This window comes from Rhipicephalus microplus, chromosome 3 (assembly GCF_043290135.1).
Source record: "Rhipicephalus microplus isolate Deutch F79 chromosome 3, USDA_Rmic, whole genome shotgun sequence".
Taxonomy (NCBI): domain Eukaryota; kingdom Metazoa; phylum Arthropoda; class Arachnida; order Ixodida; family Ixodidae; genus Rhipicephalus; species Rhipicephalus microplus.
Window position 1 is genome coordinate 163,853,407 of NC_134702.1, and position 26,880 is coordinate 163,880,286.

The following is a 26,880-nucleotide window of genomic DNA, read 5'->3' on the forward strand; positions in this document are numbered from 1 at the left end:
AATGTTCTTCGTGTAAATTAACGAAGAAATGCGGAGAAAAAAAGGCAAGAAAGAAAAACATAGAAACAAAAAAGTGAGGAAAACAGAAAATGAGGAGAAAGAAAAGAAAGCAATAAAAAGGGAAACAGAAAACATAAAGAAACGCTATAAGAATACAAAGTAATAAATAATTAAGGACAAAGAAAAATCGAAAAGCAAGAAAAAAGAAACACAAAAAAATAGAGCGAGCAAGAAAGATAAAAAGCAGAAACAGCAAGTGGATTAGTTTAATAAGCAAGGCACCATCGGATTCATGACCTAGATTTGAGAGTCGGTTGCGTCAAGAAGTTGAGGAACCAACCAACAAAGTAAATCGCTGAGCACCGGTGTTCCTCAAGCTTGGCACCTCTAGTTCCAAGCCGTCTTGAGCTTTTTTCAATGTCGCTCACGATATAGATTAAGAACAGTGTTAATCCTAGCAATGCTCACTTTTCTAGTGGAAACGTGAAGGGTGAGGAAAAAAAAGAAAAACAAAAGATCCAACTTGTTTGTGCCGCAAAAGCGACAGCAAGAAAAAATTAGCAGATCCCACGTGTTGTGGGAATCGATGATATGCGAAGCACGAATGAGAACTGTTAACTTTGAATGTTACCTTAAAATCAGCACAACGTTACGAGGTGGAGAACAATGATGCTGTACGTGACTTCCGTGTTATGATTATTATGTTTCGATGTGTCGTTTATCTTCGTCATCTATTCACGTCACGTGATACCAAATTAAGTATATGCCGGAGGACTATATGTAGTCAATTAGAATTTGAAGTTGACCACGCTTCAGTTTTTGCTTAAATGTTGCAGCCTTGTCTCAGGAATACTTAGAAAGCGAACATTCTGCGAATTCCAATGCGTACGCACAGGTAGTCACGTGCTAGCATCTGCTATAGCCGCCTTTCTGCATTTAGGGCACGTTTGAAATATTAAGAAATTCAAAAACTTTTTAAGCACGTTCAAATGTATCAAAAATAGTTAAAGTATATCTATAAAAACTGTACCCAAATAGTGCCAACCTTTTTCTAGAGAGATGTAAGAGATGCGCACGGAATTGCATAAAGTGGCTTAGTTACATTCACTATTGTGACGTTGTGACAAAAGTGCCATGGTATCTACCTTAGTTCCTAGTGCCATTAAGTGTAAGCGACATCACTGCCGTGTCGTCAGTTTACTAAAACTAATGCACGGAAGGTTCACAGACTTGTCCTGTAAATATATATCTTGTGACGCGGTTTGTAAGAGCGCTTTATTTACAATGAGCTAGACAGCGAATGTCAGTGAGGGCAACACGCGGTTTTACTATTTCTTCATCCTCTGTAGCTGTTGTCGCTGCTGCTCTTCCACTGTAATTTAGACCGCCTAACAATACACACACACACACACACACAAATATATATATATATATATATATATATATATATATATATATATATATATATATATATATATATATATATATATATATATATATATATATATATATATGTGAGATATAACAGACAGTAATGCCAAGGAATGTACAGGGGAAGTTATTACATTAATGGAATGTAAATAAGAAGAAAGAAAAGTGGATGAAAAAATTGCCAACTGTAAGCAGGAATCGGACCTACGATTCGAAGGTCGTAGATTCGATTCCTGCTTACAGTTGGTAATTTTTTCATCCACTTTTCTTTCTTCTTATTTACATTCCATTAATGTTAATAACTTCCCCTGTACATTCCTTGGCATTACTGTCTGTTATATCTCATTATTATTGTGTTAAAAACACGGAAAAAACGAGCCCTTAGGTATACACTTCTTTCCCTTAAATATATATATATATATATATATCCGTTCTCAATCATAATCATGTGACGTTCAGGTTCGCAGCCGGTTTCCATTTCCTTGAGGTGTCAGCACGCTTGATCAGGTTGACGTCTTAAGCTAACTACGTCGCACTTTTCTATTCACGCACTTGCGCATTGAATGAGGAGTTTCCTTTCGAGTGAAGATGTTCTCGTCAAGCGGAGTAAAGCGAGTTTTGTAAACTCACGGTGCAAAAGGCTATGTGCGTAGCGTTCTTTACTTTTCTGACCTTTAGGAAAATAGCAGTGCAGTTTTATGAATATCGTGGTTTTAATGAGAATATGACCTGCAGACATCCGATATTTAGTTCTTCCTTCGCTGGATTGTTCAATACATTTCATAATAACAATTACCACCAATGTCATTGTGTGGATATTCCGAAGGAGTTGTGGTAATGAATAAATTTTGTGGAATAGTTTATAACTAGAAGGTCAATGTGGCCTGACTTGTGTACGGTCGCGTAGACTTTTGTGAACTGATAAAGAAGCCGCGTAAACTAAGAATGAATCTTCTAATAAATTTAGAATAACTGAAAGAACAACAATGCGATTGTTGTGTTGTTGAAAAAACATCTTCTTGTTGCAGCTCCGAAGATTTATTTTAGTTGTGTATATACGTCGAACTGTTAGACAAGGAACTGTGGTCACTTATTCACATCTCATACTAGAGATGTAAGATAAAATAATAGTCAATCAGGAAGATGACCCTACCAGTGACGGAGACCGACCAATTTTAAGGCAGTCGATATGGAAGAGAAGCTTTGTGAATTTGGCCCCTGCTGTATACGCTGACAAGAAGGTGAGCCTATTTTTCTCCTTTTACTAATCTTTTACAGTTTCTTACCAATAATATATACTTCAGGCCAGCACTGTAAGTCGGTAAATACTGTTACTCTGGGAGTTGACGCGCAAAATTTATAGCTAAGCATTTTTTCTGATCACCGTTGTTTACCTTTTTAACCATAAAAATGCAGACAAACAATCCTAGACTTGTGCGGAACAGGTAAAACGTCTCAGCGTAAGACATAGGCGTGGTCTGATTATTTGTTGTGACCTCGCTCACAAGACGCAGAATTCCAAAGTAGCAGCTATTCCGCAATACTCAATCAATTCGCTATTAAGCGAAGCACCAATTATACGTTCGTCAAGCTGAAACTACACACACAGTCATAGGAAGCGTGAGAGGGAATTTCAGAAGGCTGTCTTGACGTTCGTGTTGGTGCGATACGATCATTGAACGTGGTGCGGAAAACTGGGGCTCAGAAAAGAAGCACTCATACACAGGGATTCACTTATGACTATTGGGGAACACATACGCATATATACTTGACGGACTAAACACGTGGTGACACAAATAAAAATTAAAATACGTAATTTATTGTATAGAAATGATGAAGTCTACCTCAATAGAAGGTAACTCTATGAACGGCCTCGCGGCACATACTTCATCACGTCTATTGATGAAAAACAACTCTTCGATTTCTCACCTCGTGTTTTCTGTTAGTTTTGTGACTACAGCTGCTTGTGTGAGCCGAGAACGCCACCACTGCCCCTGCAATAAAGTGAAAGATTCAAGCATAGTGGTCCACTCAAAGTGTCCGTGTCAACTAATACAAATAGTGTATTACTTGACTACAGGGCCACAGTGCTGTGTATGTGCGCTAGTTTTCTTTGTCCGCGTGTTTGGGCGACATTTAGTGATGAGAGGGAAGACTGGAGTGACTAGGTAGTTGACAAGTGCAGAAGTGTTCATGGACCAAATGTCCAAGCGGCAAGCTGTTTCTTGCAATTCAGTGCTTCACACTCATAATGGTGCTTCACAAATGTTGGTTGATTGGACGTGAGCTAAGTGATTCATCTCATACTGCTCTCGACTGTAGGCTTTCCGACGAACTTGTATCTCACGCAGGCCTGGCGAGGAATGGCCATTTCAACCCACGCGTCCCATACTTCGGTGGTCGTTCACTCTAAGCACTCAGAAATTACAATTCTGATTATAAGAGATCCCTTAGCAGAGGGCTCTGGAAATTTAGATCTCCTGGGGTTTATTTACGTGTACCTAAATATAAGCACATGGGCCTCAAGAACTTTTGACTCCATCGCAAACGCGAACGTTGAGGCCGGGATTTGATTTGAGTACCATAATCAGTAGATCACCATGGTAGCTAAGCTAGCAGAAAGTGGAATGAATCGCATCGCACTGAGCATTTTATGATGCTTCTAAATCCGCGAGATAGATTTGGCCCATATCCCTCAGTACAGTATGTGCCACAAAAGGTCTAATTGTGCTGCGTGCAGTACACATTACTATACACAAAACGTGCCGAGCACTACCACGTACGCGACAGCAACCGAGTGTTGCTTCTGCTGGGCTAAATGCACCACGTGCGGTATTTTTTAAGGGTGTTTCTTAATATTCCTGAGTCACATGAATGACTAAACGTACAACAGCATGATCATAGCGATAAAAACATTAAAACAATGCCATGCCGATATCTCTGGGCAATGGTCATCAGGGAAGGCCGCAACGCACGAGAGGCGCTGCTAATTGAAGGGCATGACACATGACACTGGAAGTTGCGGGGAACAATGAGCGCACCACTGGGCTGTTCGTCATCTCATCATGCTCTCACTTATTATTTCTGTCTTGAACAGCACTTTCTGCTTCATAAGCTCGATGATTGTGTTCCTCAGAATGGTAGCAAGCACATTGGTATACCCGTAGACAGGACGAGAGAACAGTAGCGAACACTTACGCTCTATTTTGACAAAGTCCAGAGGCGATTTTGCGTATAACTTGTCTTGCGTGATAAGCTGTGTAACGCGGTGCCTGAAGAAGATGGAAGTTTTTCTTGTTGATAGCTTGAGTTGTGCCGGCAGCGTAACGTATACAAATTCGGAAAAAGCTGCTTTTCGTACACGAGTGGAGGAAGAATGGAAGTGTTTTCATCATATAGTTACAGAAAAATTTTCGTATATTTATATATTTGAATGCGCGTAGAGGTTATGGCAGTATTTTAAATGCGAAGCATTTTTAGTGAACTTCGACGAATTTGAATCTATCTATCTATCTATCTATCTATCTATCTATCTATCTATCTATCTATCTATCTATCTATCTATCTATCTATCTATCTATCTATCTATCTATCTATCTATCTATCTATCTATCTATCTATCTATCTATCTATCTATCTATCTATCTATCTATCTATCTATCTATCTATCTATCTATCTATCTATCTATCTATCTATCTATCTATCTATCTATCTATCTATCTATCTATCTATCTATCTATCTATCTATCTAGTCGCCTATGACTTTTAGCTCTCCTGACCGGCTTAATAATGGTATCAGTAAGAAAATTTCTACGGCATAACATGACTGTATGAAGAACATAATTGTCTAGGCAAAACATAAAAATCATGACATGCATATTATGTATGCAATGATTTAGATTTCATGGTCTTGCTGCTCTTGCGGTGATTTCGTTCACATGACATTTGCAAAACTGGTATGGTACGACTTCACTGCATGACGAACATAAGTGAGAGACCCTAACGAGGAAATCATGACATGCATGTTATGATATTAATGTTTTGACTAGTCATGACTACACGCCACGCTCATGGTGCACTGGAGGTCGTTTTGCTGGCTGCACATATACCAAATATGGTATTATGGGACGTGAATGGATAGTGAAGGTAAAAGACACGTTCAAACATGATAATTATGACACGCGTGTCAAGTAAAACATGACTACATGCTACACTCATACTCAAAGACCGCTCGTAGCCGTTTCATTAGCGCCACGCATACTAAATTCGGCATCAGGTCACGTGAATAGACGACAAAGGTAAATGACACGTCCAAATATAAAAATCGTGATATGTGTGTCATGTAAAACAAGGATACATGCTATGCTCATAGCGCGCTCGCGGTCGTTTCGCTGACTCCACATATACCAAATTTGGTATCGCATGACGTGAATAGACGACGAAGGTAAATGACATGTCAAGACATGATAATCATTACTTGTGTGTGATGTAAAGCATGACGACATGCTATGCTGATAGCGAGCTCATGGCCATTTTGATAGCTGCACATATCATGTCACGTGATACTGAATTTTGTATCATGTGACGCCATTAGACGCCGAAAGTAAATGACACATGCAAACATGATAATCATGGCATGGAAGAGATGTACGGCATAATTCACGTGTGCTTCGTAATGTTGTGCTTCGCATATCATCAAATAACTTTCCTCATTCGTGCTTCGCATATCGTCGTTTCACACAGTACGTGAGATCTACCGATTTTTTTTTTGCTGATTCCACGCAAAAAAAAAACTAGAAGCAATCTTTGTGGTATGGTAAATAAAGTTTAAATTAGGTGCTACCCTCACTGCCCAAAGAGAGTGCTGGCAACTCTCATTGCGGAAGTAAATGCTTGTCCCGTATTTCATTCTCTTTTCAGGAATGCTGGGAAGTCTTTGCTGCACAGAGTAGGCACACTCTCTTTACAGAGTGCTAGGACTGTGGCTGAACGAGAGTGAACAACCTCCCTCGCCAGAATAGAGCAACGCTTCTGAAATAGCATCACTGTGAGCGAGAGTTACGCTACTCTCTCACAAAATTTTACAATCTGCTCAGTCTAGAGAGCAGCAATTACCCCCAAAAGTAGAATCACTTTTGCTGCTAGATCTAACGTTCCAAAAAAAAAAAACCAAGAATTTTATGCAATGCAACAGTGAACGTCCAGTAGAGAGTGCTTGAACCTTACGTCCCATATAAAGAACAAACATCGGCACAGACATCTTAATCGTACTCACTACAGCAACATTGAAGATAAACCTCTCGAGATACGAGCAAAGACACGTACACCAACCAGTATTTACATCCATAATGTCTAGCCACACCTTATTTTCGGTGGCGTGACATCTCTATTACGCGAATTTGATGACCTAATATATATATAGTATGTGTAGTTATCTGATGATCATTAGGTACTGTGTACGCGCGGCGATCTTTTCTCATAAATCTACATGACAATTGACGCCTTTTCCATTACTGAATTCCAATTGCATCATTCCATGCCAAACGTGACAGCCATTTTGAAAATCGTCTGAAATGTAATCGCGAAAAAATGTGCTGATTTACTGCATTGAAAAGAATAAAACGCTAGAATATTTCCCAGAAAAAAAATGGGTCTCGTGGCTGCCTCCTGAACTTGCCGGAGTGTCAGTTGAGTGTTGTTTGTCGAAAATCGTATTTTAAATGTACCGCTCTTAAGTAAAGGTTTTTTGGAGATGGTGTTTCAAGCTCAGTAATATGAGTGCAGTTTACTGACTCAGCAGCAGTTGCCCCCTAGAGTGGAAAACAGTTCGAATAATACCACTTCTGAAACGAAGAAAATGTCCATGGGACTTGCAGCGCATCACTCTATTGCCCCCGCAAGCTACCTCGGAAAAGTAATGGAAATATTGGTTTTATTTCGTCTGGAGTAGTACTTGGAACGATACACCAACTACCCTTCCTGCATGGCAAGCTTTCGTCGGGGCCGCTCCTCCATCGACTGTGCCCTCGACTTATCAACATTTGTTGAGCAAAAAAATAGTTGGAAGCGTATATCAGTGGCACTCTTTCTTGACGGGAAGGATGCATATGTAATGTAGCACACGATGCCATCCTCCCTTCCTTCGAAGCAATGAAAATTGGTGAACTAATCTTTCAATGGACAAAAATGTATATGACTGGCAGGTGCTTTTTTGTGCAAACAGATGAGGGCAAAACGACTGAGCATTACCCCTACTGTAGCGTACCTCAAGCAGGTGTTTTAACCACCACCTTGTTCAATGTTGCCCTCATTAGTCTGGCGGAGGTTCTGCTAAAGGTGGTGTGCCTATATATGTACGACAAAGACACTTACCTCTGAAATGCTGCAGTTACTCTCCCTCAACAGCGCATGCGATTATGGCGGCAGCAACCCTAACCACAGCCTACCTTCTGAAAGAAGGCTTCACTCTATCAACAGTGAAGTGCGCATTGATTGCGTTCACATGCAAACCAGTGACGCCATACCTTGTTCACATCAGTGTGCAGAGTGTCAAATATGCACAGATGCATCGTTTCCTGGCCATGGTAATTGAGAAAAGCCTTTCCGGATAGCGCACACTTGAAGAAGAGATTGCTATCTATCGTGCATATATTGGAACTTGTGAGCAGGAAGCATGGCTAACTTCTGGGGCCTTCATGCTACCGTTGTACGGGGCCCTAGGTCTGGGTCTGTTGCACTACAGCTTGCCGGCACTGAAGAACGCTTACAAATCCAATATTCATTCATTGGAGACTTTGCAGAAACAGGCACTGCGTATATGTCTAGGACTGCCCCAATGCGCTTCTACCTATGCCACAATTGTGCTTGCCAAGGACCATCTGGTCCGGACATATATCATTGTTGGTTGCCTCAGAGCGCATATTCGACATGCCTGACGTGTCCCCGATCACCACTTGGCCTATGTATCCTCCGAAAGATCATGTGCTACGTTTTCACACGCCTTAGCCAAGCACCTAAACAGCATTCTATCAGAATATACGCCAGCTACAAAAATGGCATGTCCCCTTCGGTGTCTCGACCAGCCACAGCTACGCCAAGAAATTCCGGGTATTAGAAAGAAAAGCAACCACTCCAGAGTAGCACTGAAGCAAGCAACACTGCTATAATTACATGAGTTTCAGTTGGACCAATCGCAGATATACACTGATGGGTTGGTCTCGTCCAGCAGCTCATCAAGAGTCGCTGTTTTTCCGGCTGCAGTTATGACAATAAAATATAAGTAGTCGCGTACGACTACGTCTATGGCATCAGAGCTTGCTTCTATAAGAGCCGCTTTACAATATCTCGTTCAAGAGCATCCAGGAAAGTGGGTCATATTCTGTAGTTTGAAGAGAGCACTTCAAAGCTTGCAGTTTAACATGCGTAAGAGGAATAGTGAGAAATTGATACAAGAAATAAGGCATTGCCACTACCAAGCTCTAGCACGGGGGCATGATATTATATATCAGTGGCGGCATGGACATATCGCTATTATTGAAAATCAATTAGCCGATAATGCAGCCCACTCAGCCCATGAAGAAACGCGTGTGGCACCGATTCTTCTATCAAGGATTGATGCGGCAAGGCAACTTTACTTTATGGCTCGAGATCGTACACGCACGTTCTGGTCATCTACCAACTTCCTAAAGTGTCAATTATATGAACTGGATACTTCCCTGAAGCTACAGCCACCATGGCAACTTTTGCGCTCCGATGCGGCACTGTTATGCCGCCTTTGGTTGGGTGTTGCATTCACAAAGGCGTACTTCTTTCGCATCGGTATGGCAAACGCCTATACATGCGACACGCGTGGAGCTGTAGAGACCATCAAACTCGTCCTGTTCAGCTGCGCTTGCTACGACATGCAGCGATGCCAGCTCTGGATGGTTTTGAACCAGCAGGACTCTAGACCATTCTCAGCGCAAAATATTATGGGACCTTGGGTGTGGCCTCAACTGCGCAGAAAGCGACTAAAGTGCTACTACAGTACTTAAACACAACCAACCAACAGAACAAACAGCCTGTCAAATGCGTGTGCTCCCTGAGATTGCTAGTGATTGTGTGTATTTTTTACTTTTCAGTATTTCTTGTTTCCCCTTCATTCCTTCCCCAGTGTGGAGTAGAGAACCGGACGTGCGTCTGGTTTACCTCCCTGCCGTTCGTTGAACCTGTCTTTATTGGCACATACGACTCCAAGAATTTCGAGAAAATTTGTGTTCCAATTTTCGTATTGGAATGCTGGACTTTGTATGAATATCCCAGTAGTGAATCCATACTCCACATAAGGTATATTTCAATTAAGAGTATTTTTATACCTTTCACGTTGCGGAACCTTCCGAGAAACAAAATAGCAAATTCCACAGAAATTGTCGTTTTGACGATACTGAGACACAATTTGCACCATGTGGTGGTCTAATTGAAAGTCACATTTACACTCAAGTTGAACCCAAATAAACCGTTCTTTTTATATGGCAAGTCTTTTTATTACATTTTTTGTTTTAATGAAGAAACAAATTTTCAACTTTAATGAGCCTATTCTTCCATTTGGTCAATCCACAGCTGCCGCCTGAAAATCCCCATTGCCATCAATGCGAAAGTCCAAAACTATTTTTTCCTTAAAAATATATAATGATAAAGTTTACCATATAAAAATAAGTGCTCATTTGCTTTCGATATAAGTGTAAAGGTGATCTTTAGTAGGACCACCACATCGTGCAATTGCGTCTCAATATCTACCTAAATGACAATTTTGCGAAATTCGTGAAGTTTTGTCGTGAATCCTAGCAGCTTGAAAGGTCCAAAATAATTATTTCCTCAAAATGTACTGTCTGTGGAGTAATTTTGACTAAAACATTCATAACGTGTGCAGTATTGCAATAGAAAAAATGCAAACGTAACACATTTTGGCTAACTTCTTGGAGGCCTATATGCTAGTAAAATTGCAAAATATTACTCAGCTCCAAAGATCTTACACAAAAACATTTACTTAACATGTAGATCAAGTTCAGTATAGCTAAACGGAGCAGTACTTATAAAATAAATTTTTTCACAAACGACACCCAAATGACATTCCGGGAAGCCACGTGACCCCAAAAAAATTTTATCTCGGAAATATTGTACGTTTCACTATTTTCAATGCAGTAAATCAGGCGAATTTTTCTCGAATACATTCGAGAAGCTCACTAAATTGACTGGAACGTTTGGCGTGGAATGACCCAATTATCAGGTGGCATTCCAATATATTGGCTCAATGCGGTGAAGCCACTTATGCCCAAGCCTGGGAGTTGTAGCTATAGACGGTTACAGACACAGTTGGGACGTTCTTTCAGCAGTGCTAGCCGAGAAACATTCTACGAACGCTACAATCCGGCGTTCGATCCAGCTTGCAATGCTGCAAAACCATGCTTTTGTTACCACTAAAGGTTATTCCATTAATGTTACACTTTGAATTTAAATCTGGTGTGTCTAAGCTAAGAGGTATATCGTTATAAAAGAGTTATATTGATTTGCGGCATCAGTGGTGATATGCAGGCGCGAGATTGTACTCCAGCTAGATCCCATTCACTCATCATGGGCGCAAGAGTTGCATACACTGGGAACTCCACCTGAGTACCTGAGCATTCGCAGTCTCCTTCGCTCTGTCTTCAAGGAAAGAGTAAGTTCCGCGGCGAATTCTGCCCGTGGCTAATTCTTCCCTACTCCCCCATGTAGTTGAAGAACTGTGGGGAGAGTAAGACAGTTTCTATGTTCTTGCAGTACTCCCTCTGATTCTCTAGGTGTGGAGCGGAAGTTTAAGGCTCTCCCCTCCTCGTCGTATAGCATGTTCCATTGGTGTTTCGCCCCACCGTGGTGGTCTAGTGGCTAAGGTATTTGGCTGATGACTTGCACGTCGTGGGATCGAATCCCGCTGGCTGCGGCTGCATTTTCGATGGAGACGAAACTGCTGTAGGCCACTGTGCTAAGATTTGACTGCGCGCGAAAGAACCCTAGGTGGTAGAAATTTCCGGAGCCCTCCACTACGACGTCTCTCATAATCATATGTGGTTTGAAGACGTTAAACCCCACATATAAATCATCCAGTGGTGTTTATTTTTTTGTTTTTGACGTTATGAGCAATGTATACATTTCCCTTTGTACAGCATGTTGCGTGAGTACAATTTTACGGGTAGTGTCACTCTGAGACCAGTCAGTAACAAATTTTATGAAAAGTTTTTATCACTCAATGGCATCAAATTTCTTGAGTGTACAAATGCGATTTATTTGTATTCTTTCATATAACCATGTCGGAAAATTTTTAGTGTCCTAACGTTGAGATGTTGGTCACTTGATTTTATTTTGCATAAAACCAAGACCTCTAACAGCGCTGGCACAGTCGGACATTTCTCGCAAGGAAGGATGGAAAATGATGCGAAGAAAGACGTAACAGCCATCGGTAAACCCAGGATCGTCAAGTAAGACAACGAGCGTATGAAAATACTAGCGCTGTAATGCTCGTGTTGTATTTTTATGAACATGATTCAAGGTTTAAAAATAAGTCCAATTATTGTGACAGTCTTTAAGTGAAGATGTTTACACGGAGGAGAAATAAAAGATTTTCTTCTTCGTAACCAAAAAAAAAACAAAAACAAAAAACATGCAGGGCTTGCTAGACCACATCACGGCTGGCTAGACCCCGCCGCGGTGGTCTAGTGGATAAGGTACTAGTGGATAAGGATAAGACCCGCAGGTCGCGGGATCGAATCCCGGCTGCGGTGGCTGCATTTCCGATTGAGGTGAAAATAATGTAGACCCGTGTGCTCAGATCTGGGTGCCCGTTAAATAAGCCCAGGTGGTCGAAATTTCCGCAGCCCTCCACTATGGCGTCTCTCATAAACATATGGAGGTTTTGGGACGTTAAACTCCACATATTCTTCAATCAATCGTATCAGGGCTTCAAGAAATGACTGCCCATCACGCAGCCGTCTATGGTCGTCTTGAACGGACCCAATGGTTTATTCACAGACACTCTGAAGACTCCTTATGGTCTTCCAAAAAGAGTTTTCTCCAAAAGATTTTGCATACCACAATTTTCCTTTGCTACAGATTTCTGAAACACATCTTTTGGTTAAGACTTGGCGTAACGTGATAGAGTGTTCACCACTATAAACAATACCGTTCTTTGACCCTCGAGGCCATATAGCCGTGAGTACTTTTCACTGCAAAAAAAGCCGAGAAAGTACGTTGTGTTCAAGTTCAATGTTATTCTCGGTGATATTACTCAGCATTTAGTAGCATGTTAATAGGTGTTGGAGACATTACTTAAGTTCGGCAGTAAGGGAATAAACCATAAGTTTGGACAATAGCGGAAGACACAGAAACAGAAAGCACAAGTTACACTTGACGGAAGCTGACTTCAAACTAACATATATTACAGAAGCACTCACGCATTATGTACTCTTGCAATCGCAGTTAGCTCACACGATAGTTTTCTAAAATACGAAGAAACATACCAAATTACGTGGTTGATACCTCCATCATTGCAATCGGTATAACACAAAATACGTATACTTAAAAAGAAGTTGAATATTTACTACACATTGACATAAGAGAGCTGCGCCCTGTCTTTTGTGTTAAGTGTGGATGCACTAACGTGAAGGCTTGGTGGCTCATATCGATACTGACGACTGATGTCCATAATCAATGACTAAGCGTATCATTGTGGTAGGCGTAGTAGTTAAGCGGGTAAAAGCATAATCGCAATAGGTGGTAAACAAGCCAGAAGAGCATCACTCACTGGACGCAGAACTTTAGTTAATGTCTCTATCTCGTGGCATGTTAGGCACCTCTGAAAAACTAAAGACTCAACGCATGTCGTGCCTACCCCTCGCCCGGCCGCAAGCTTTCTAGAAGCAATCTTGAGCGGTGTTTTGGCAGCGTTGTTGCAGCCAGGTGAGGCAAGCGCTCGTCGCTGAGCCAATCGCAGAGGCCACAATTGTCATGTAATAATTAACTTCACAGCTTCAAAACGGCAACACCACCATCAACCGTGGGCACTGAGGGACGACAGTGCAATATATAGGGTAGGGTGGGAGAAAATGCAAAAAAATTTCGAAATAGTGAATAATATTTTTATTCCGCTTCTTACAATGGAACATCAATGCATAGATTTTTCTTTGGGTACCAGGCTTGTGGTACATAAATATTGTCGTGTTGCCACCATTCAATACTATATTTTCTAAGAAATAAAAAAAGAAACGTTCCACCTGCCTTGTTTTGTCCTAACCTACAGGAAAAATCGAGACAATGTGACCAAAAAATTTATTACTTCAGTTTTGTTTCAGTGAAAAAACTTGAAATTCACTTTTTGGTTCCTTACGCATTCTTAGAGAGCCCAGTCCTTGAAATCTACGCATTGAATCTAGGCAGAACATGATTTTGCGTTGTTCCAAAACTCTTTGGAGATCAAACATCCCCAGTCTTTCTTTGTGCTAATGTTGTATTTTGTTGAACGTTTGCACCCATTTGAATTATTCAATAATTTGAGGACACGTATGTTCTCACGTATTTTCTTCCCTCTTGTTGCTCTTTTATAGCAGTACTACTCAGGCGTTTCGTGGCTTTCAACTTCGTCCTCCGGGCTTTTTGAGGCACCGAATATAAAGCTGCGCTGCACTGGTGATTTCTAGCGCTCCTTTTTTTTCAGTTAGGGCATTGCAGAAACGTCGTTGAAACTCAATTTAAGACGTGTTTGTTAACGTCATGCAGACACTGCGGAATCAGGGCGTCGATAAAGCGTATATAAACATCCTGGAAGAAATCTACAGGGGATCAACTGCTACCATAGTGCTTCATAAAGAAAGCAAAAGAATACCAATCAAGAAGGGTGTAAGGCAGGGGGACACAATCTCCCCAATGCTATTTACCGTGTGCTTACAGGAGGTTTTCAGAAGCCTAGAATGGGAACAGTTAGGGATAAGAGTTAATGGAGAGTACCTTAGTAACCTGCGCTTCTCCGATGACATTGCATTGCTGAGTAACTCAGGGGACGAATTGCAACTCATGATTACGGAGTTAGACAAGGAGAGCAGAAAAGTGGGTCTTAAAATGAATCTGCAGAAAACGAAAGTATTGTACAACAACCTCGGTAAAAGAGCAGCGCTTCGAGATAGGTAATAGTGCACTTCAAGTTGTAAAAGACTATGTCTACTTAGGGCAGGTAATAACTGCGGAGCCGAACCACGAGATTGAAGTGACTAGAAGAATAAGAATGGGGTGGAGCACATTTGGCAAGCACACTCAAATAATGACAGGTAGATTGCCACTATCCCTCAAGAGGAAGGTATATAACAGCTGTATCTTGCCGGTACTTAGCTACGGAGCAGAAATCTGGAGACTTACAAAGAAGGTTCAGCTTAAATTGAGGACGACGCAGCGAGCAATGGAAAGAAAAATGGTAGGTGTAACCTTAAGAGACAAGAAGAGAGCAGAGTGGATTAGGGAACAAACGGGGTTTAAAGATGTCATAGCTGAAATCAAGAAGAAGAAATGGACATGGGCCGGGCATGTAGCGCGTAGACAGGATAACCGCTGGTCGTTAAGGGTAACTGACTGGATTCCCAGAGAAGGCAAACGGGTTAGGGGGAGACAGAAGGTTAGGTGGGCAGATGAGATTAAGAAGTTTGCGGGTAGAAATTGGCAGCAGCAGGCACAGGACCGGGTTAACTGGCGGAACATGGGAGAGGCCTTCGTCCTGCAGTGGACGTAGACAGGCTGATGATGATGATGATGATGTTAACATCCTAACCTAGAGGCTCCACCATTTTTATGTGCCTAGTGAGACCATCTTTGAGAACATGAAAAAGCAACTAGATGCAACGCGAATGCAGGGAGTTGTGTCCTGAACGGCAATCAGTGTCTTTAATCTGATAGCAATTATATGGACACTCTCGGCTGGACTTTGCCGCTGACGTTGGTGTCGACGTTCACGTCGGAGTTGGCGTTGCTGTCACTCACCATATATGTATACGTATCTTTATACATAAATCCGCAAGAAAGAAAAAAAAACCGAAAAAGACCGGCGCGGAAGCGAAATGGGATCCCATCAATCGCGGGAGCGAGGCGTTGGCCACTGAACCACCGAGGAACACGTCCATACCCATTCAAACGGCAAGCTATTAATATCTACCCCTTACCACTGCTTATGGGCATGTCGGGAGGAACCATCGTGTTTTCAGCATTACCAGCAAGATTGCGCAATGAGAGCGCGTGGCCACGTAGCCCAGCGGCGCGTGCTCTTTTATCTGAGCGTACGTTACCGTTTTGAGGAGGGTAGCGATGCTCCCTCGTGCGCCCTTATCACGCTGTGGGAAGGAGGAGAAGGTCGTACGTCTTAGCTGGCCTCGGGCTTTACCTGGAACGATTCTGAGGTAGTTAACGGGTACACAAAGGTCACTGCACTCATTGCCGTCTTTGCGAAAAGCTCGCGCTTCTCAGACACAGCAATGTAACGAATGAGACGATTATTCGGGTGCATCTGTAACTATGAGCATGTTTTGTGCGTCATTTGTGCGTGAGAAACGTGGGACACGTTTTGATGTCCTTTCTATTGTGCGCATCAATTTGTTGATATCGCGTCCATAGATTTGCCTTTGCAGCAAAGCTGTGACTTTTTTAATGTTGTTTTCTTTCGGGGAAGCTGTATATGGCACTCTCTTGTACGATAAAACACTCCTAATGAAATAAATATTATATATATTTAGTGTAAGTTATTGGTTTGAGTATTACGACACTCTCTAAAGAAATTGAACGCATTTTTGTTGTTTTGCCTCTCTCATATGCCAGAAATACAAAAAAAACCTCCTTTGTTCATGGTCACCAAACGAACAGAACTTTTCGTGTTATCTAGTTTGTGGTTTGAAGTACGCTCACAAATATTTACGTAGTTTACTGACGCAGCAGTAGCTCCATGCAGGGATCAGAAACTAGGCCAAGCAGAATTTTGCCCACTTTTGACGAGTGACGAAGACACTGTTCCCAGCCGCGTAATTTTCCTCGCGCGATTACTGTGAGTGATCGTCAACTTTTACAGATGAAAAGGTAAGGAAGCACCAGCACTTATCGATGGAGAAAGCAAACAAATAAATGTTTTTGTATTAGCTACTGGGGCCGCCAAAGTCAGAATGTCGCGTTTGGCCCCGCGTATGATTTACCCCCCTACCTTACCCTATATAATGCACGTTTGTAAAGCCAATTCAGCATGTGACCGTAGCACAGTTAGTTGCATTCCTGGCACCCCCTGTCGTGGACCAACAGGTTATTGTTTCTACACCCATTGATGAACTTTTACAGATGGTAGTCTACAGATGAACTAGTTTTACAGATGAACTTTTACAGATGATACTCCAAACTGGGAAAAGGAAACCACCTTTCGAAGACATTTAGCAGTGAAAGACACAGATGGGCGGCCAACGTTTTTTTCTTTAATTTCCTGGCTAAAAATAAACATGACGGAGGTGGAGAGGGTGACATGTTTATCACTGGCCGGAAAAGAACAAAAAATGCCGACCCTGCGTGCAAGAATGCTTACAATCTCGCATCCTATTCGTACACTGCCACTGTTATTTGTCAAAGTTATTTTTTCTTTCGTTTTTATTTAATCGGTGTACATAGTGTTGCGTCCAGCTGCCAGTGACGTGTTCGAGACGGGCGTGCTGTCGCCACAACTCGGTTCCGCGAATGCGGCGACTGTTGCTAGAAGCCCACCATGGTGTCGCTAGACGGGCACGCTGGCGCCACAACTAAGCCCCGCGGAATGCGGCGGCTGTTTCGGGAAGCGGAAGAGTCGACGCTGTTTCTGGAAGCGGATGGGTCGACTTAACAGAACTGAGCAACCATGCCTTCGAGCTGAGGGGGAGTCGGGCTCAATGTGGATGGTTCACACTCCTTGATTCCTCCTCTTACTGCAAGCGGCCCCTGCCTTTCGTGAAAATGGACCATGTACCGAGGGAGAGAGAGAGAAAGGTGGGAACGACGGGGGTAAAAAGGACGAAGGAGGCGACAGACGAGAGGCACTGCGCCGTGTCGCCTGTAGGCAGACAGAAATTAGGTGCCTTCTTTCTTTCCTCATGAACCACTAACAACAACAGACGAGAGGGGCCCGAGAAAGCCGAGATGGCGGGCGCTGGATCAACGAGGACCAGTAAACGTTTTCTCTGATTGTAAATTACTTTTTCAAGTTTCCTAAATGTAAGTCCTGCTTTCATCACCGGCCTGATCTTGGTCATCCCACTCAATATACCCAACAACAGTACAATAGTAGTCACCGATAGCCTGTTCAAGAGACCTTCGTGTGTGGGCAGTCTTGGATAAATTTTTGCACTTACATTTGAGGGCATGAAGAAGAGTAAAAAGGGCGTAAGGCGAACAGACACGATCTCTCAAATGCTACAAGAGGTGTTCATGCTACAGGAATGCTACAAAACTTGTTTACAGGAGGCGTTCAGGACCATAGATACAGAAGAGTTAGGAATAAGAGGCAATTCAGAGTATCTTAGTAACCTGCGATTTGCTACAGCATTGCCTTGATGAGTTGCTCAAGGGAAAAATTACAGCTCATATTTACTGAGCTGGGCATAGAAAGCACAGGAGCAGGTTTGAAAATATTATGCATAAAACTAAAGTGTTGTGCAACAGCTTCGGCAGAAAACAGCGCTTTGTGATAGGTAGACAGACGTTTAAACTTGTAAAAGAATATGTCTACTTAGTAAAGGTAGTAACCGCGGAGCTGAATAATCAGAGCGAAATAGCTAGAATAATAGGAATTGAGTGGATCACATTCAGCAAGCATATTCTCAAAGCATGAATAGTAATCTACCACTCATTCTCAAGAGGAAGGTCTATAACTGCTGCATCATGCCGGAACTTACCTATGGAGCAGAAAACTGAAGGCTTGTTTACAAAAACGGTTCAGATTAAAGTGCGGATGACGCAGCGAATGGTGGAAACAAAAATATAGGTTTAGCCTTTAGAGACAGGAATAGAGCAGTGTGCATCAGGGAACAAACCGCGGTTAAGGATTTCGTAGTTGAAATCAAGATGAAAAAATGGACATGGGCTGGGGTTGTATCGTGTGAGCAGGACAATCGCTGGTCATTAAGAATAGCTGTCTGGATTGCCAGACAAGGCTAACGCGCGAGGGAGAGACAGAAAGATAGGTGGGCCTATAAGATGAAAAAGTTCGATGGAATAATGCGGCAGGAGAAGCACGAGACTGATTTGATTGGCGGATCATGGGAGAGGCCTGTGCCCTGCATTGGATGCAGTGAGGCTTATGAGGATGACTGAGGGCGCGAAAAACACCACGATTTTGACGGCAATCACCAGGAAATTTCAGGAATCGTGCGTACTTTCAAAAAAGGTGGGAAAAAATTGGCAGCATAGTTATCTTACTGCATATTGAAAATTCTAACTATCTGGTTATGCACTACAAGCTTTGTGTTGATAATTTTTCCTAAACTATGTATTTAAAAAGCTCATCAAGCACTTTTTCTTAATTGCCGGTTTTGGCGCGTCAAGGAAATATTCTGACATGACCTATATGACCTTAAACAAAGCTTAACTGAGCGTATACGCGTAGCACTCATGTGTAACTTTTTATTGCTTCAGGATTTTAACTGAAACATCCTGTTTAAACTTAGCTTCATTTGCCGGCATGTGACCCAATGCTAAGGTCGCATGTGTGATATACATTTCGAAATCACCACCGAATATTGCGCTACCTAATGGGACTGTCGAACACTATTTAAGCGCGATAAGAAAACACAGCCGATAAGTAGTCGAGAACAACGATAACACTAAAGCCAGGCGTTAGAGTACAACACGTGGTCTGAAGTTTACGTTAGGATTCTCTAAATCGGCTAGAAATCGTTCTCTCTTTTTATACAGATGACAACACATACCCAAATGAGTACGCCGTATACCCAACCTCACGAGCACTGGCTGATTTGTGCATCGCGAGTCTCACGGCCGCTTCGGGAGGCTGTCACTTGTTCGCACGCTCGCTCGCAATCACACTGAAAGACGCTCGTTCAAAAAAAAAAAAAAAAACTGGAAGTCATGAATTGCTCATGACTTATTTTTTTCCCACTGCCACGCCTTTCTTATTAGCTTCCAAGTAGCTAGAAGAGAGGAGAGGGGAGGTAAATATAACTTGCAACAAATTTCTGGAACTCTGCTCTTAAATCACCTATTCAAAAAAATTCGCGGGGCTTGATTCGTGAGGCAATAATCTTTTTAATGAAGCCTTCAGACAGTTACTGTAAAAAGTATCGCAGGGTCCATGAATTGGGAGCAGTTCTGCTGCTTGTTGTTCGTGTTATTGCACGAACACTCATTTACACTACTCTAAATATTGATGAAGCAAAAAAAAAACACTTGTGGCCTTTGCTAGGATAATGGACCTGTTTCGAATTGCGTAGAAGAGTTCAACCATCTCGTGCGAGAATGACGCTATGGTACCTCTACTGAAAACGGATGAACACGAGTTAATTTACACTGAACACCCAACAATCTCTTCCATACCGGTTCCCAAAGTTCAGCCCAGAGCCGTCATATTCTTTAAAAGGAAGGTGGAATTTTTTCATTCGTTCATCTATTCATTCATTATAGCTATCACCAACTTATTTGTTTGTTCTTCAACTGCCAGGGTTGATCTCTACGAAGAACCACACGAAGCTACGGGCGAAGGCTTCTGCAAGGCACCGCGGCTGAGCTTCGTGGAGTGCAGTTGTCCAGATGCAAGTGCACTCGCAAGGCAGAAGAAAAGTGGTGAAGCGGCAGGCATAGATAAGTGCTGGTGGGTCGTCGTGCTTGCCTTCCTGATGACGACCATGGAGTCCGCAACCAGCCGATGTTCTGGGTTTCTCTACGTGGGAATCATAGAACAGATGAACGTTGATCGTGGCCTGGCCTCATGGCCGGTAAACCTGGTCACCTCCGTGAACGACTTCGGGGGTAAGCACGTCTAGATTGGTAGGGTGATAGGAATACCAAACGTGTGGCGCATTCTTAGCTGCTGCGCGGACTCCCTCCATAGACAAAGTGATTGTGGCTCTAGACACAACAAAACAGACATAACAGAAAAGCAACATTCTGTAACAGGCACACCTGAAAGCAATGGTTGAGGGCTCCTTTCACATTTAATGAAAACTTACGTACGAAGAAATAGCGACACACGCAGAGGGATTCAAAAGAACACATAATTATCAATGACGTTTAAACCAGCGATGTTCTTATGTCTCTACTGATTCCAATGTCCCTAATCCCATTTTCTACATCTTCTTATGTCAATGTCATGTAGGGGAATGTCATTCCTTAACATAGCGTCGCAGAAGTATAGAATGACGTCACACGTCAAAATACGCAATTTGAATAATGAGCGTTTTAAAGGCCAACCTATTTGAAGCACTTTGTCGTAGGTAATTACTATCAGCTGCAAATAATAATTTCAGGGAAGTTACCCAGAACTGTAGCATCCGGTTTGCTGCCCCCCAATAAGGCGAGACAGAATGGGGAAAAAAAGGTGATAAGGGAAGCGAGAAAAAAAGCGCACGCGCAAAAAAAAAAATAGAAATTGTGGGGTGCGCAATTTCGTATTCAATGAACCACTGTTACACAAGTGTTGCCTGACGGACGCATTGTGGGCCCTTCGCTGATTCGCAAAAAGAAGAATTCAGGTGTAGTGTGCACTCCGCCACTGCAGTTGCAGTAGGCAATCATGATAGTTCGAAAGGCCGCACAGTCGTTCGTTTTCTTACAGCAAAATGGAGAGAGTCTCCAACTTGCTGTAAAAAAACGAACGACTGTGCGGCCTTTCGAAATATCGTAAATGCTTAATGCAAGAGCGGTTGCGCAATAGAGACATACACCGAGATCCCAAGCCATGCTGGCCATTCACAAAGGCCAGTTAAGCTATGACATTCTATACTTGAATCCCACGCTCAAACATCTTTGTAGTGTCATTACGGTAGTGACGATATGGGCATTCTCGGCAGATTGTCGGCGTCATCCTCATGTCCCACATATGTATATTGTGACGGGGTCATGACGCTGACATAGGTGGAGATGACTTGTAGAAAGAAAACCGTTTAATTGGCCGAACGTGTGGCCGGTAAGCAGAAAGTCGGATTACAGCCATACACACTGCCAACAAAACGATTACTGGCATAAGAGTGTAGGCAGGCAAGCAGCTGCCTACTCTGCATCTCCCCAAACCCCCCTTTAGTGTACATCAGTAGTGAGCACACGATTTATTGCTCAGGAAATTGCTCAGGATATTGCGTTTTATTGCTCACGTAAATACCAAGGTCGTTGCCAATAATCACAGTTTCCGTGCATGTATCATGCTGTGATCAGTTTTGAGCAGTTCTTTCGGCACACGAGTCGTATATAGGCAGTGCAGAACTAAAGCTGGGAACCGTTTCTTCAGCTGCTGCAGCCTTTTCGCCAGTTGTCGAGTGTGCACTGGGCCAAGCGTCACCTTTCGAGAAACATTCGTCAAGCCTTATCTTACGGCGATTCAGTGTGGCCATCGAGTCTCATAGTAAAGCGCTGACACGGAATGGGAGCTACCAAACAATAAATGTAGGCAGCGTATTCCAAGGGGTTGACTTCAAATTGCTAGGAAGCAACGCGCCATCACACTGCGCGTTGAAGTTCGAGCAGTTACACTGAATGAGAAAGAGGGGGGTTGTTTCGACGTCATGCCCAGGGACACTTAATACTGCTTTGCGTGCTGAAGGTTACCGACCCCTGGTCTATGTCAGGCAATTAAAATACAGCTATTGGTAAGTTATATATTTCGCTTCAGTAGGAGACAGCATAGCCACTAAAAGAGTATCCTGTCTAAATGCTTCTGTCGGTGGTTTCTAGGCTTGTTGTAATTATTGTCGGACTCATATTTTCAAAGTAGACAGAACTGGGTTATATGAGTGCCCTGTGTGCCTGTTTTCTTTCTGGAATGGTTCTTACTAATCTTAATAAAGCTTGTTACTCATGTTCATTGTATAACCACTTGTTTGCAGGCTTAGTGTCTGGCCCCTTGAGTGAACATTTTAGCACAGTTCCGGTGATGGCCGTTGGATCTGTGTTGGCGTCAGCCGGCGTTATTGCTTCAGCTTACGCGCCGGACGTCACATGGATCTCCGTTAGTCTTGGCATTGTGCATGGTATGTGATTGTTCGTGCTCCTTATGCCCCCTGTGTGGTCTCAGGTATACACAGGGCTGCGTGATCTCGGAGTAATTTGAAAAAGTTCAATAAACACCCGCCGGTAAATTTTTGACAAATCGAATTTACTCGGTCAACTCCAATCTTGAAAAATTTTCGAAGTTCACAAACATTTTCAAGACTGACATTGATAGAAAGTGCAGTGAACACCCATCAGCGGCAGTAACCTCGTAAAGCATGTTTGAGTCTGTTACTACAGGCTTGAACGTTGCAACACTAACTAACGTAGGTGCTTTGTATTCAAATATTTGCGCTAGGGTGCATATGTGTTTGTGCGTTTTACATTTGAGAAATTTAGAGTATTTTTGGTTTGCTTGTTTTTGTGTTAAGATATACCTTCTAAGATTTCGCAGTACACGCAAGAATGGCATACAGATAGGTCCTTTATATTTGACCAAGAAGATAAGAGAATAGGCAGCTTGTCTAGCTCCTGCCCACCAAACGTAGTTCACAATAGTGCAGTGCAGTGTTAACTTAGTGATGTGTGGGCCTATTAAGGGGATGTGTGTAAACCAAAGGGAAAAGTTGAAGGGTTGAAAAGCAGGACGCTCAGCAAAAATGCAACGCCTTTTTATTAGAATTAAAATTATTATTAACACAGAAATTCGGAGAATTGCATATCTACGAGGAATGAACTGTGATAAACGCCTAAGTTCCATCGAAAAATAAACTCCAAAAACACAATCGAATTTTCAAGAAAAATAAACTCCATAACACTAAGACCTTGTGATTTTCTATATTCTATGAAAGAAGTAGAAAATAACTGCTATGAAGTTATTGTTCGGATAGGGCTGCAATATATAAAAATAAGTGCTAATAAAAGACTTTCCTTGGTACATTTCCTTTGAAACAGACGTGGATCGACTGTTGGTGTAGCATGCACGATGCAGCCGTATTCATCAGCTTTTACAGAATAAGATGCACACGTACATTGCAGTTTCTTGTGACGCTATGCCTTATCAGTGCCAAATCAAACTTTTTGTGAACGTGAAGTGCATCGTAGAGTATGGAGGAGCCGTAACAGATTCATAATCGTATATCTGACCATCGCCAAGTGGGCCTAGCTAAGCCACGTTTGAGCTTACTCGCATCTATTGTGGACCAATCAAAGTTGTTTCACTCACTCACTCACTCACTCACTCACTCACTCACTCACTCACTCACTCACTCACTCACTCACTCACTCACTCACTCACACAATCACTCACTTCCTTACTCACTCTTTCCTCTGCTTCAACGCGAGAATTCAAAAGAGGCGTCAACATCTAGCAAGTTGTAAATGAAGAAATCAGTGCGGTATGCAACCACCAGCCCTGTTGTTATCAATTCACTTTATCTTCAAACTGCGTTACATTACCGGTATCAATGCATTGTGCAGAATCTCGTAAACATCAATTTATATCATTAAATTTGTAACGTGAATCAGTTTGACATTACATACAGCGTGTAAGTACACGACAACTTTAGACAACAGCGTTGTTGACTACGAAAATACAACAGGCCAGAACTCATCCCGATGAGCGTCTCCATGACATTGAGTTGCTCTTCGAACTCACCGCTTTTCAATTTTTTTTTCAGGTGTACAACATTGCTACGTGATAAAAAAGTATAGTGGTGTTTTTGTTGGAATATTTGAGCATTGTTGCTTTGTTGGGTTGCAACTTTCTTGATTGCTGTATAGGTTATAAATGAAGGACACACTTAATACACATACTCGCAAAAATGTTGTGCCTTAAAGGCAAGTCTTTGTCGCAATAACAAGAAAAGAAAGTGAAACAACGGGGTTTTTCAGCCTGAATTGCACTCAGATTCTGGTAAGTTAGTCTAGATCGGGCAGTAAAAAAAAATATTTCAGGCATGTTCTACGTTGAAAGTGACCAAATTACAACCTGACTTGTTGATGAGCAATCTGTTAATACCTACCTAAAATTAGGCGGCAGAACGTGTCCCGTTTTGCCCTCCTGTTACAGAAGTGTAGGACTTCACGGCCACCTTTGTGAAGCTTGTATGCGGACTGTGCAGTCAGCTCTAGCAGGGTATGTGCGTCGTGTTATGTGCTGTGCCGAATTTCGTTCCTCTGATAGCCTAACTAATGCATAAATAATGAAGTAGGTGGCATGCTTCTGTGCCAAAAGCTGAAGTAGCGCCCCACTTCTCCGTAATTTTGTGCGCGCTGAATGTAAACGCATGTAAGTGTCACGCGCATACCAGTCTCATCCTCTTTTTCAATACCATCCCTTGATATATGCTTTCCTACTACATCCAGGCTTCGGTGTAGGAGTCGTTGCGACCATGCTGCAAGTCATCATAAGTATGTATTTCAAGCGGTATCGAGGCACCGCCCACGGCATCATGTTTGCCGGTTCCACAGCGGGCGCCTTTTTCTACCCTCAGCTACTGCTCTTTCTACGGAACACGTACGGCTTCCGTGGGAGCCTGCTGATTTTTGGTGCCATTCTTATGCACATGTTCGCCTTGAGCCTCGCGCTTCATGAACCCACTTGGGTATCCACCGAGAGGCTTGAAAAGAGGCGCCCAACAGTAGCAAGTCTACCGGCATTCCCAACTAATAAACTGGCAACCCGACGCCCGTCGAAGCTACGTCGAGCATCGTGTCCAGCCTTTACAATGGAGCCTCGGCTTTCCAATAAACCAGACCTATCATCGTTTTTGGGCGGTGAAGTTGGAGCACTACGTCCGGCACAAGTAACCAGACCATCGCTTCTCACTGCTCAATGTGAAGGAGACCTCACGACAGGGGTGGTGTCAACCTCTCAGGCTGTGCTGCATAGTGTCCGCGAAGTGCTCAGGCAGAGCATGTTTTACGCGCTCTTGGTGACCTGGCTAGTACTCAGTTACAACGTCGATATCTTCTTCTCCACAATAGTCGACCTTGCTTTGGACAAAGGCGTGAGCATGCGTGATGCTGTGGCCCTCATACCCTACTACTCAATCACGGACCTTGTGGGCAGGGTCTTCTTGCCACTGCTGGCCGATCGAAAGTACGTGCGCCGTACAAACCTTATGGTGATAAACTACCTCTTTTTGGGAGCGACTGTAGTGTCGCTGCCTTTCACCAACAGTTACGGAGCATTGGTTGGCGCGTCGCTGTGCATCGCCATGTTCATGGGGTGCGGAATGACAATGCACAGCGTTCTGATGGCGGACTATTTGGGCCTCGAGCGGCTGGCCGTGGGGTACAGCATTATGGGCGCCATCTGTGGACCACTGCTTATGGGGAAGCCTCCGCTCGTAGGTGAGAACTCCACTTTCGTTAACAGAAAGTACTGAGAATATTTACTTTCACGTGCGATGCAATTTTGTGCCGTAGTCACAGTAACTCGGTTTAAACAATGACGGAAATGTTGCCCGAGTTCTAAAACATACTACAACATTCTGATGCACCGTCACGCTTATTTGTGTCCTGCATGATGTTGTATAATTATTCACATGCCTACTTCTTTTGAAAGCCGACAATTTAGATTCCTTGAAGAGGTCCGCTGCTGCTTCTCGCACTTGTATATTCAGCGTAAAAGAATTGTGTACACTACAGACAATTCGTACATTTGCTGCGTGCAAGTCGATTAATCGGTGTGTTACGAGAAGTTAGGACTAGAAATCTAGAAGTCTCTCAACTGCTGCCAAGAAAGAGAGGCGCCTTAAAATCATTCATGAAGAAAAAACTTGCAAGACGACTGCTTGAAAAAAAGAACTATTAATAAAGGAGACAAAGAATGAACACAAAAATGAACGTAGCAGGAAATCTCCGCGATGTGCAGTAGGCCATCCCATGAGTCCTGTTCTTTCCTTCATATGATCTGACTGTGCCCATCTAATGGGGTCTCCAACCTACACGACAAGGCAAAACCAGCTAAGGTTCAGAAAGCTTGTAATGCTTCTGAGCTTGGAGGTGGCGCAATGCCATGTTAGGTGCAGAAAACATTTTAAAAAGGAGGGAAGGGCAGAGGCTTTCGCTTTCAGGTAGTCTTACGCGACCGCAGAAGACTCCGTTAATACATGCATTTCTATACAGTTGAATATGTCTTCATCTATAAGCTGACCTGTTCGTTACATATTGGCCTCTTCATTCATCTATCCTCTTCGTGCAACTAAACTCTTCGCTGATCTGTTAACTGACCCCATCTA

General features: G+C 42.8%; 1 protein-coding gene across 13 annotated transcripts in view; it reads left to right on the plus strand.

The window, feature by feature from the left end:
- The window catches only part of LOC119170545 (monocarboxylate transporter 12), a 54,997-nt gene that overhangs the window by 27,438 nt on the left and 679 nt on the right, over positions 1–26,880 (plus strand). For 7 of the 13 annotated variants that reach the window (XM_075890424.1, XM_075890422.1, XM_075890426.1 and 4 more), the window contains 4 exons: positions 11,822–11,922; positions 20,154–20,461; positions 22,531–22,674; positions 25,001–25,990. In XM_075890424.1, the coding sequence (XP_075746539.1) occupies positions 11,822–11,922; positions 20,154–20,461; positions 22,531–22,674; positions 25,001–25,990 (1,543 nt within the window). Of the gene's footprint in view, positions 1–1,952; positions 2,077–2,459; positions 2,673–6,352; positions 6,480–11,821; positions 11,923–20,153; positions 20,462–22,530; positions 22,675–25,000; positions 25,991–26,880 lie in introns of those variants that run through there. The other 6 variants (XM_075890427.1, XM_075890430.1, XM_075890431.1 and 3 more) reach the window with 3 other exon arrangements.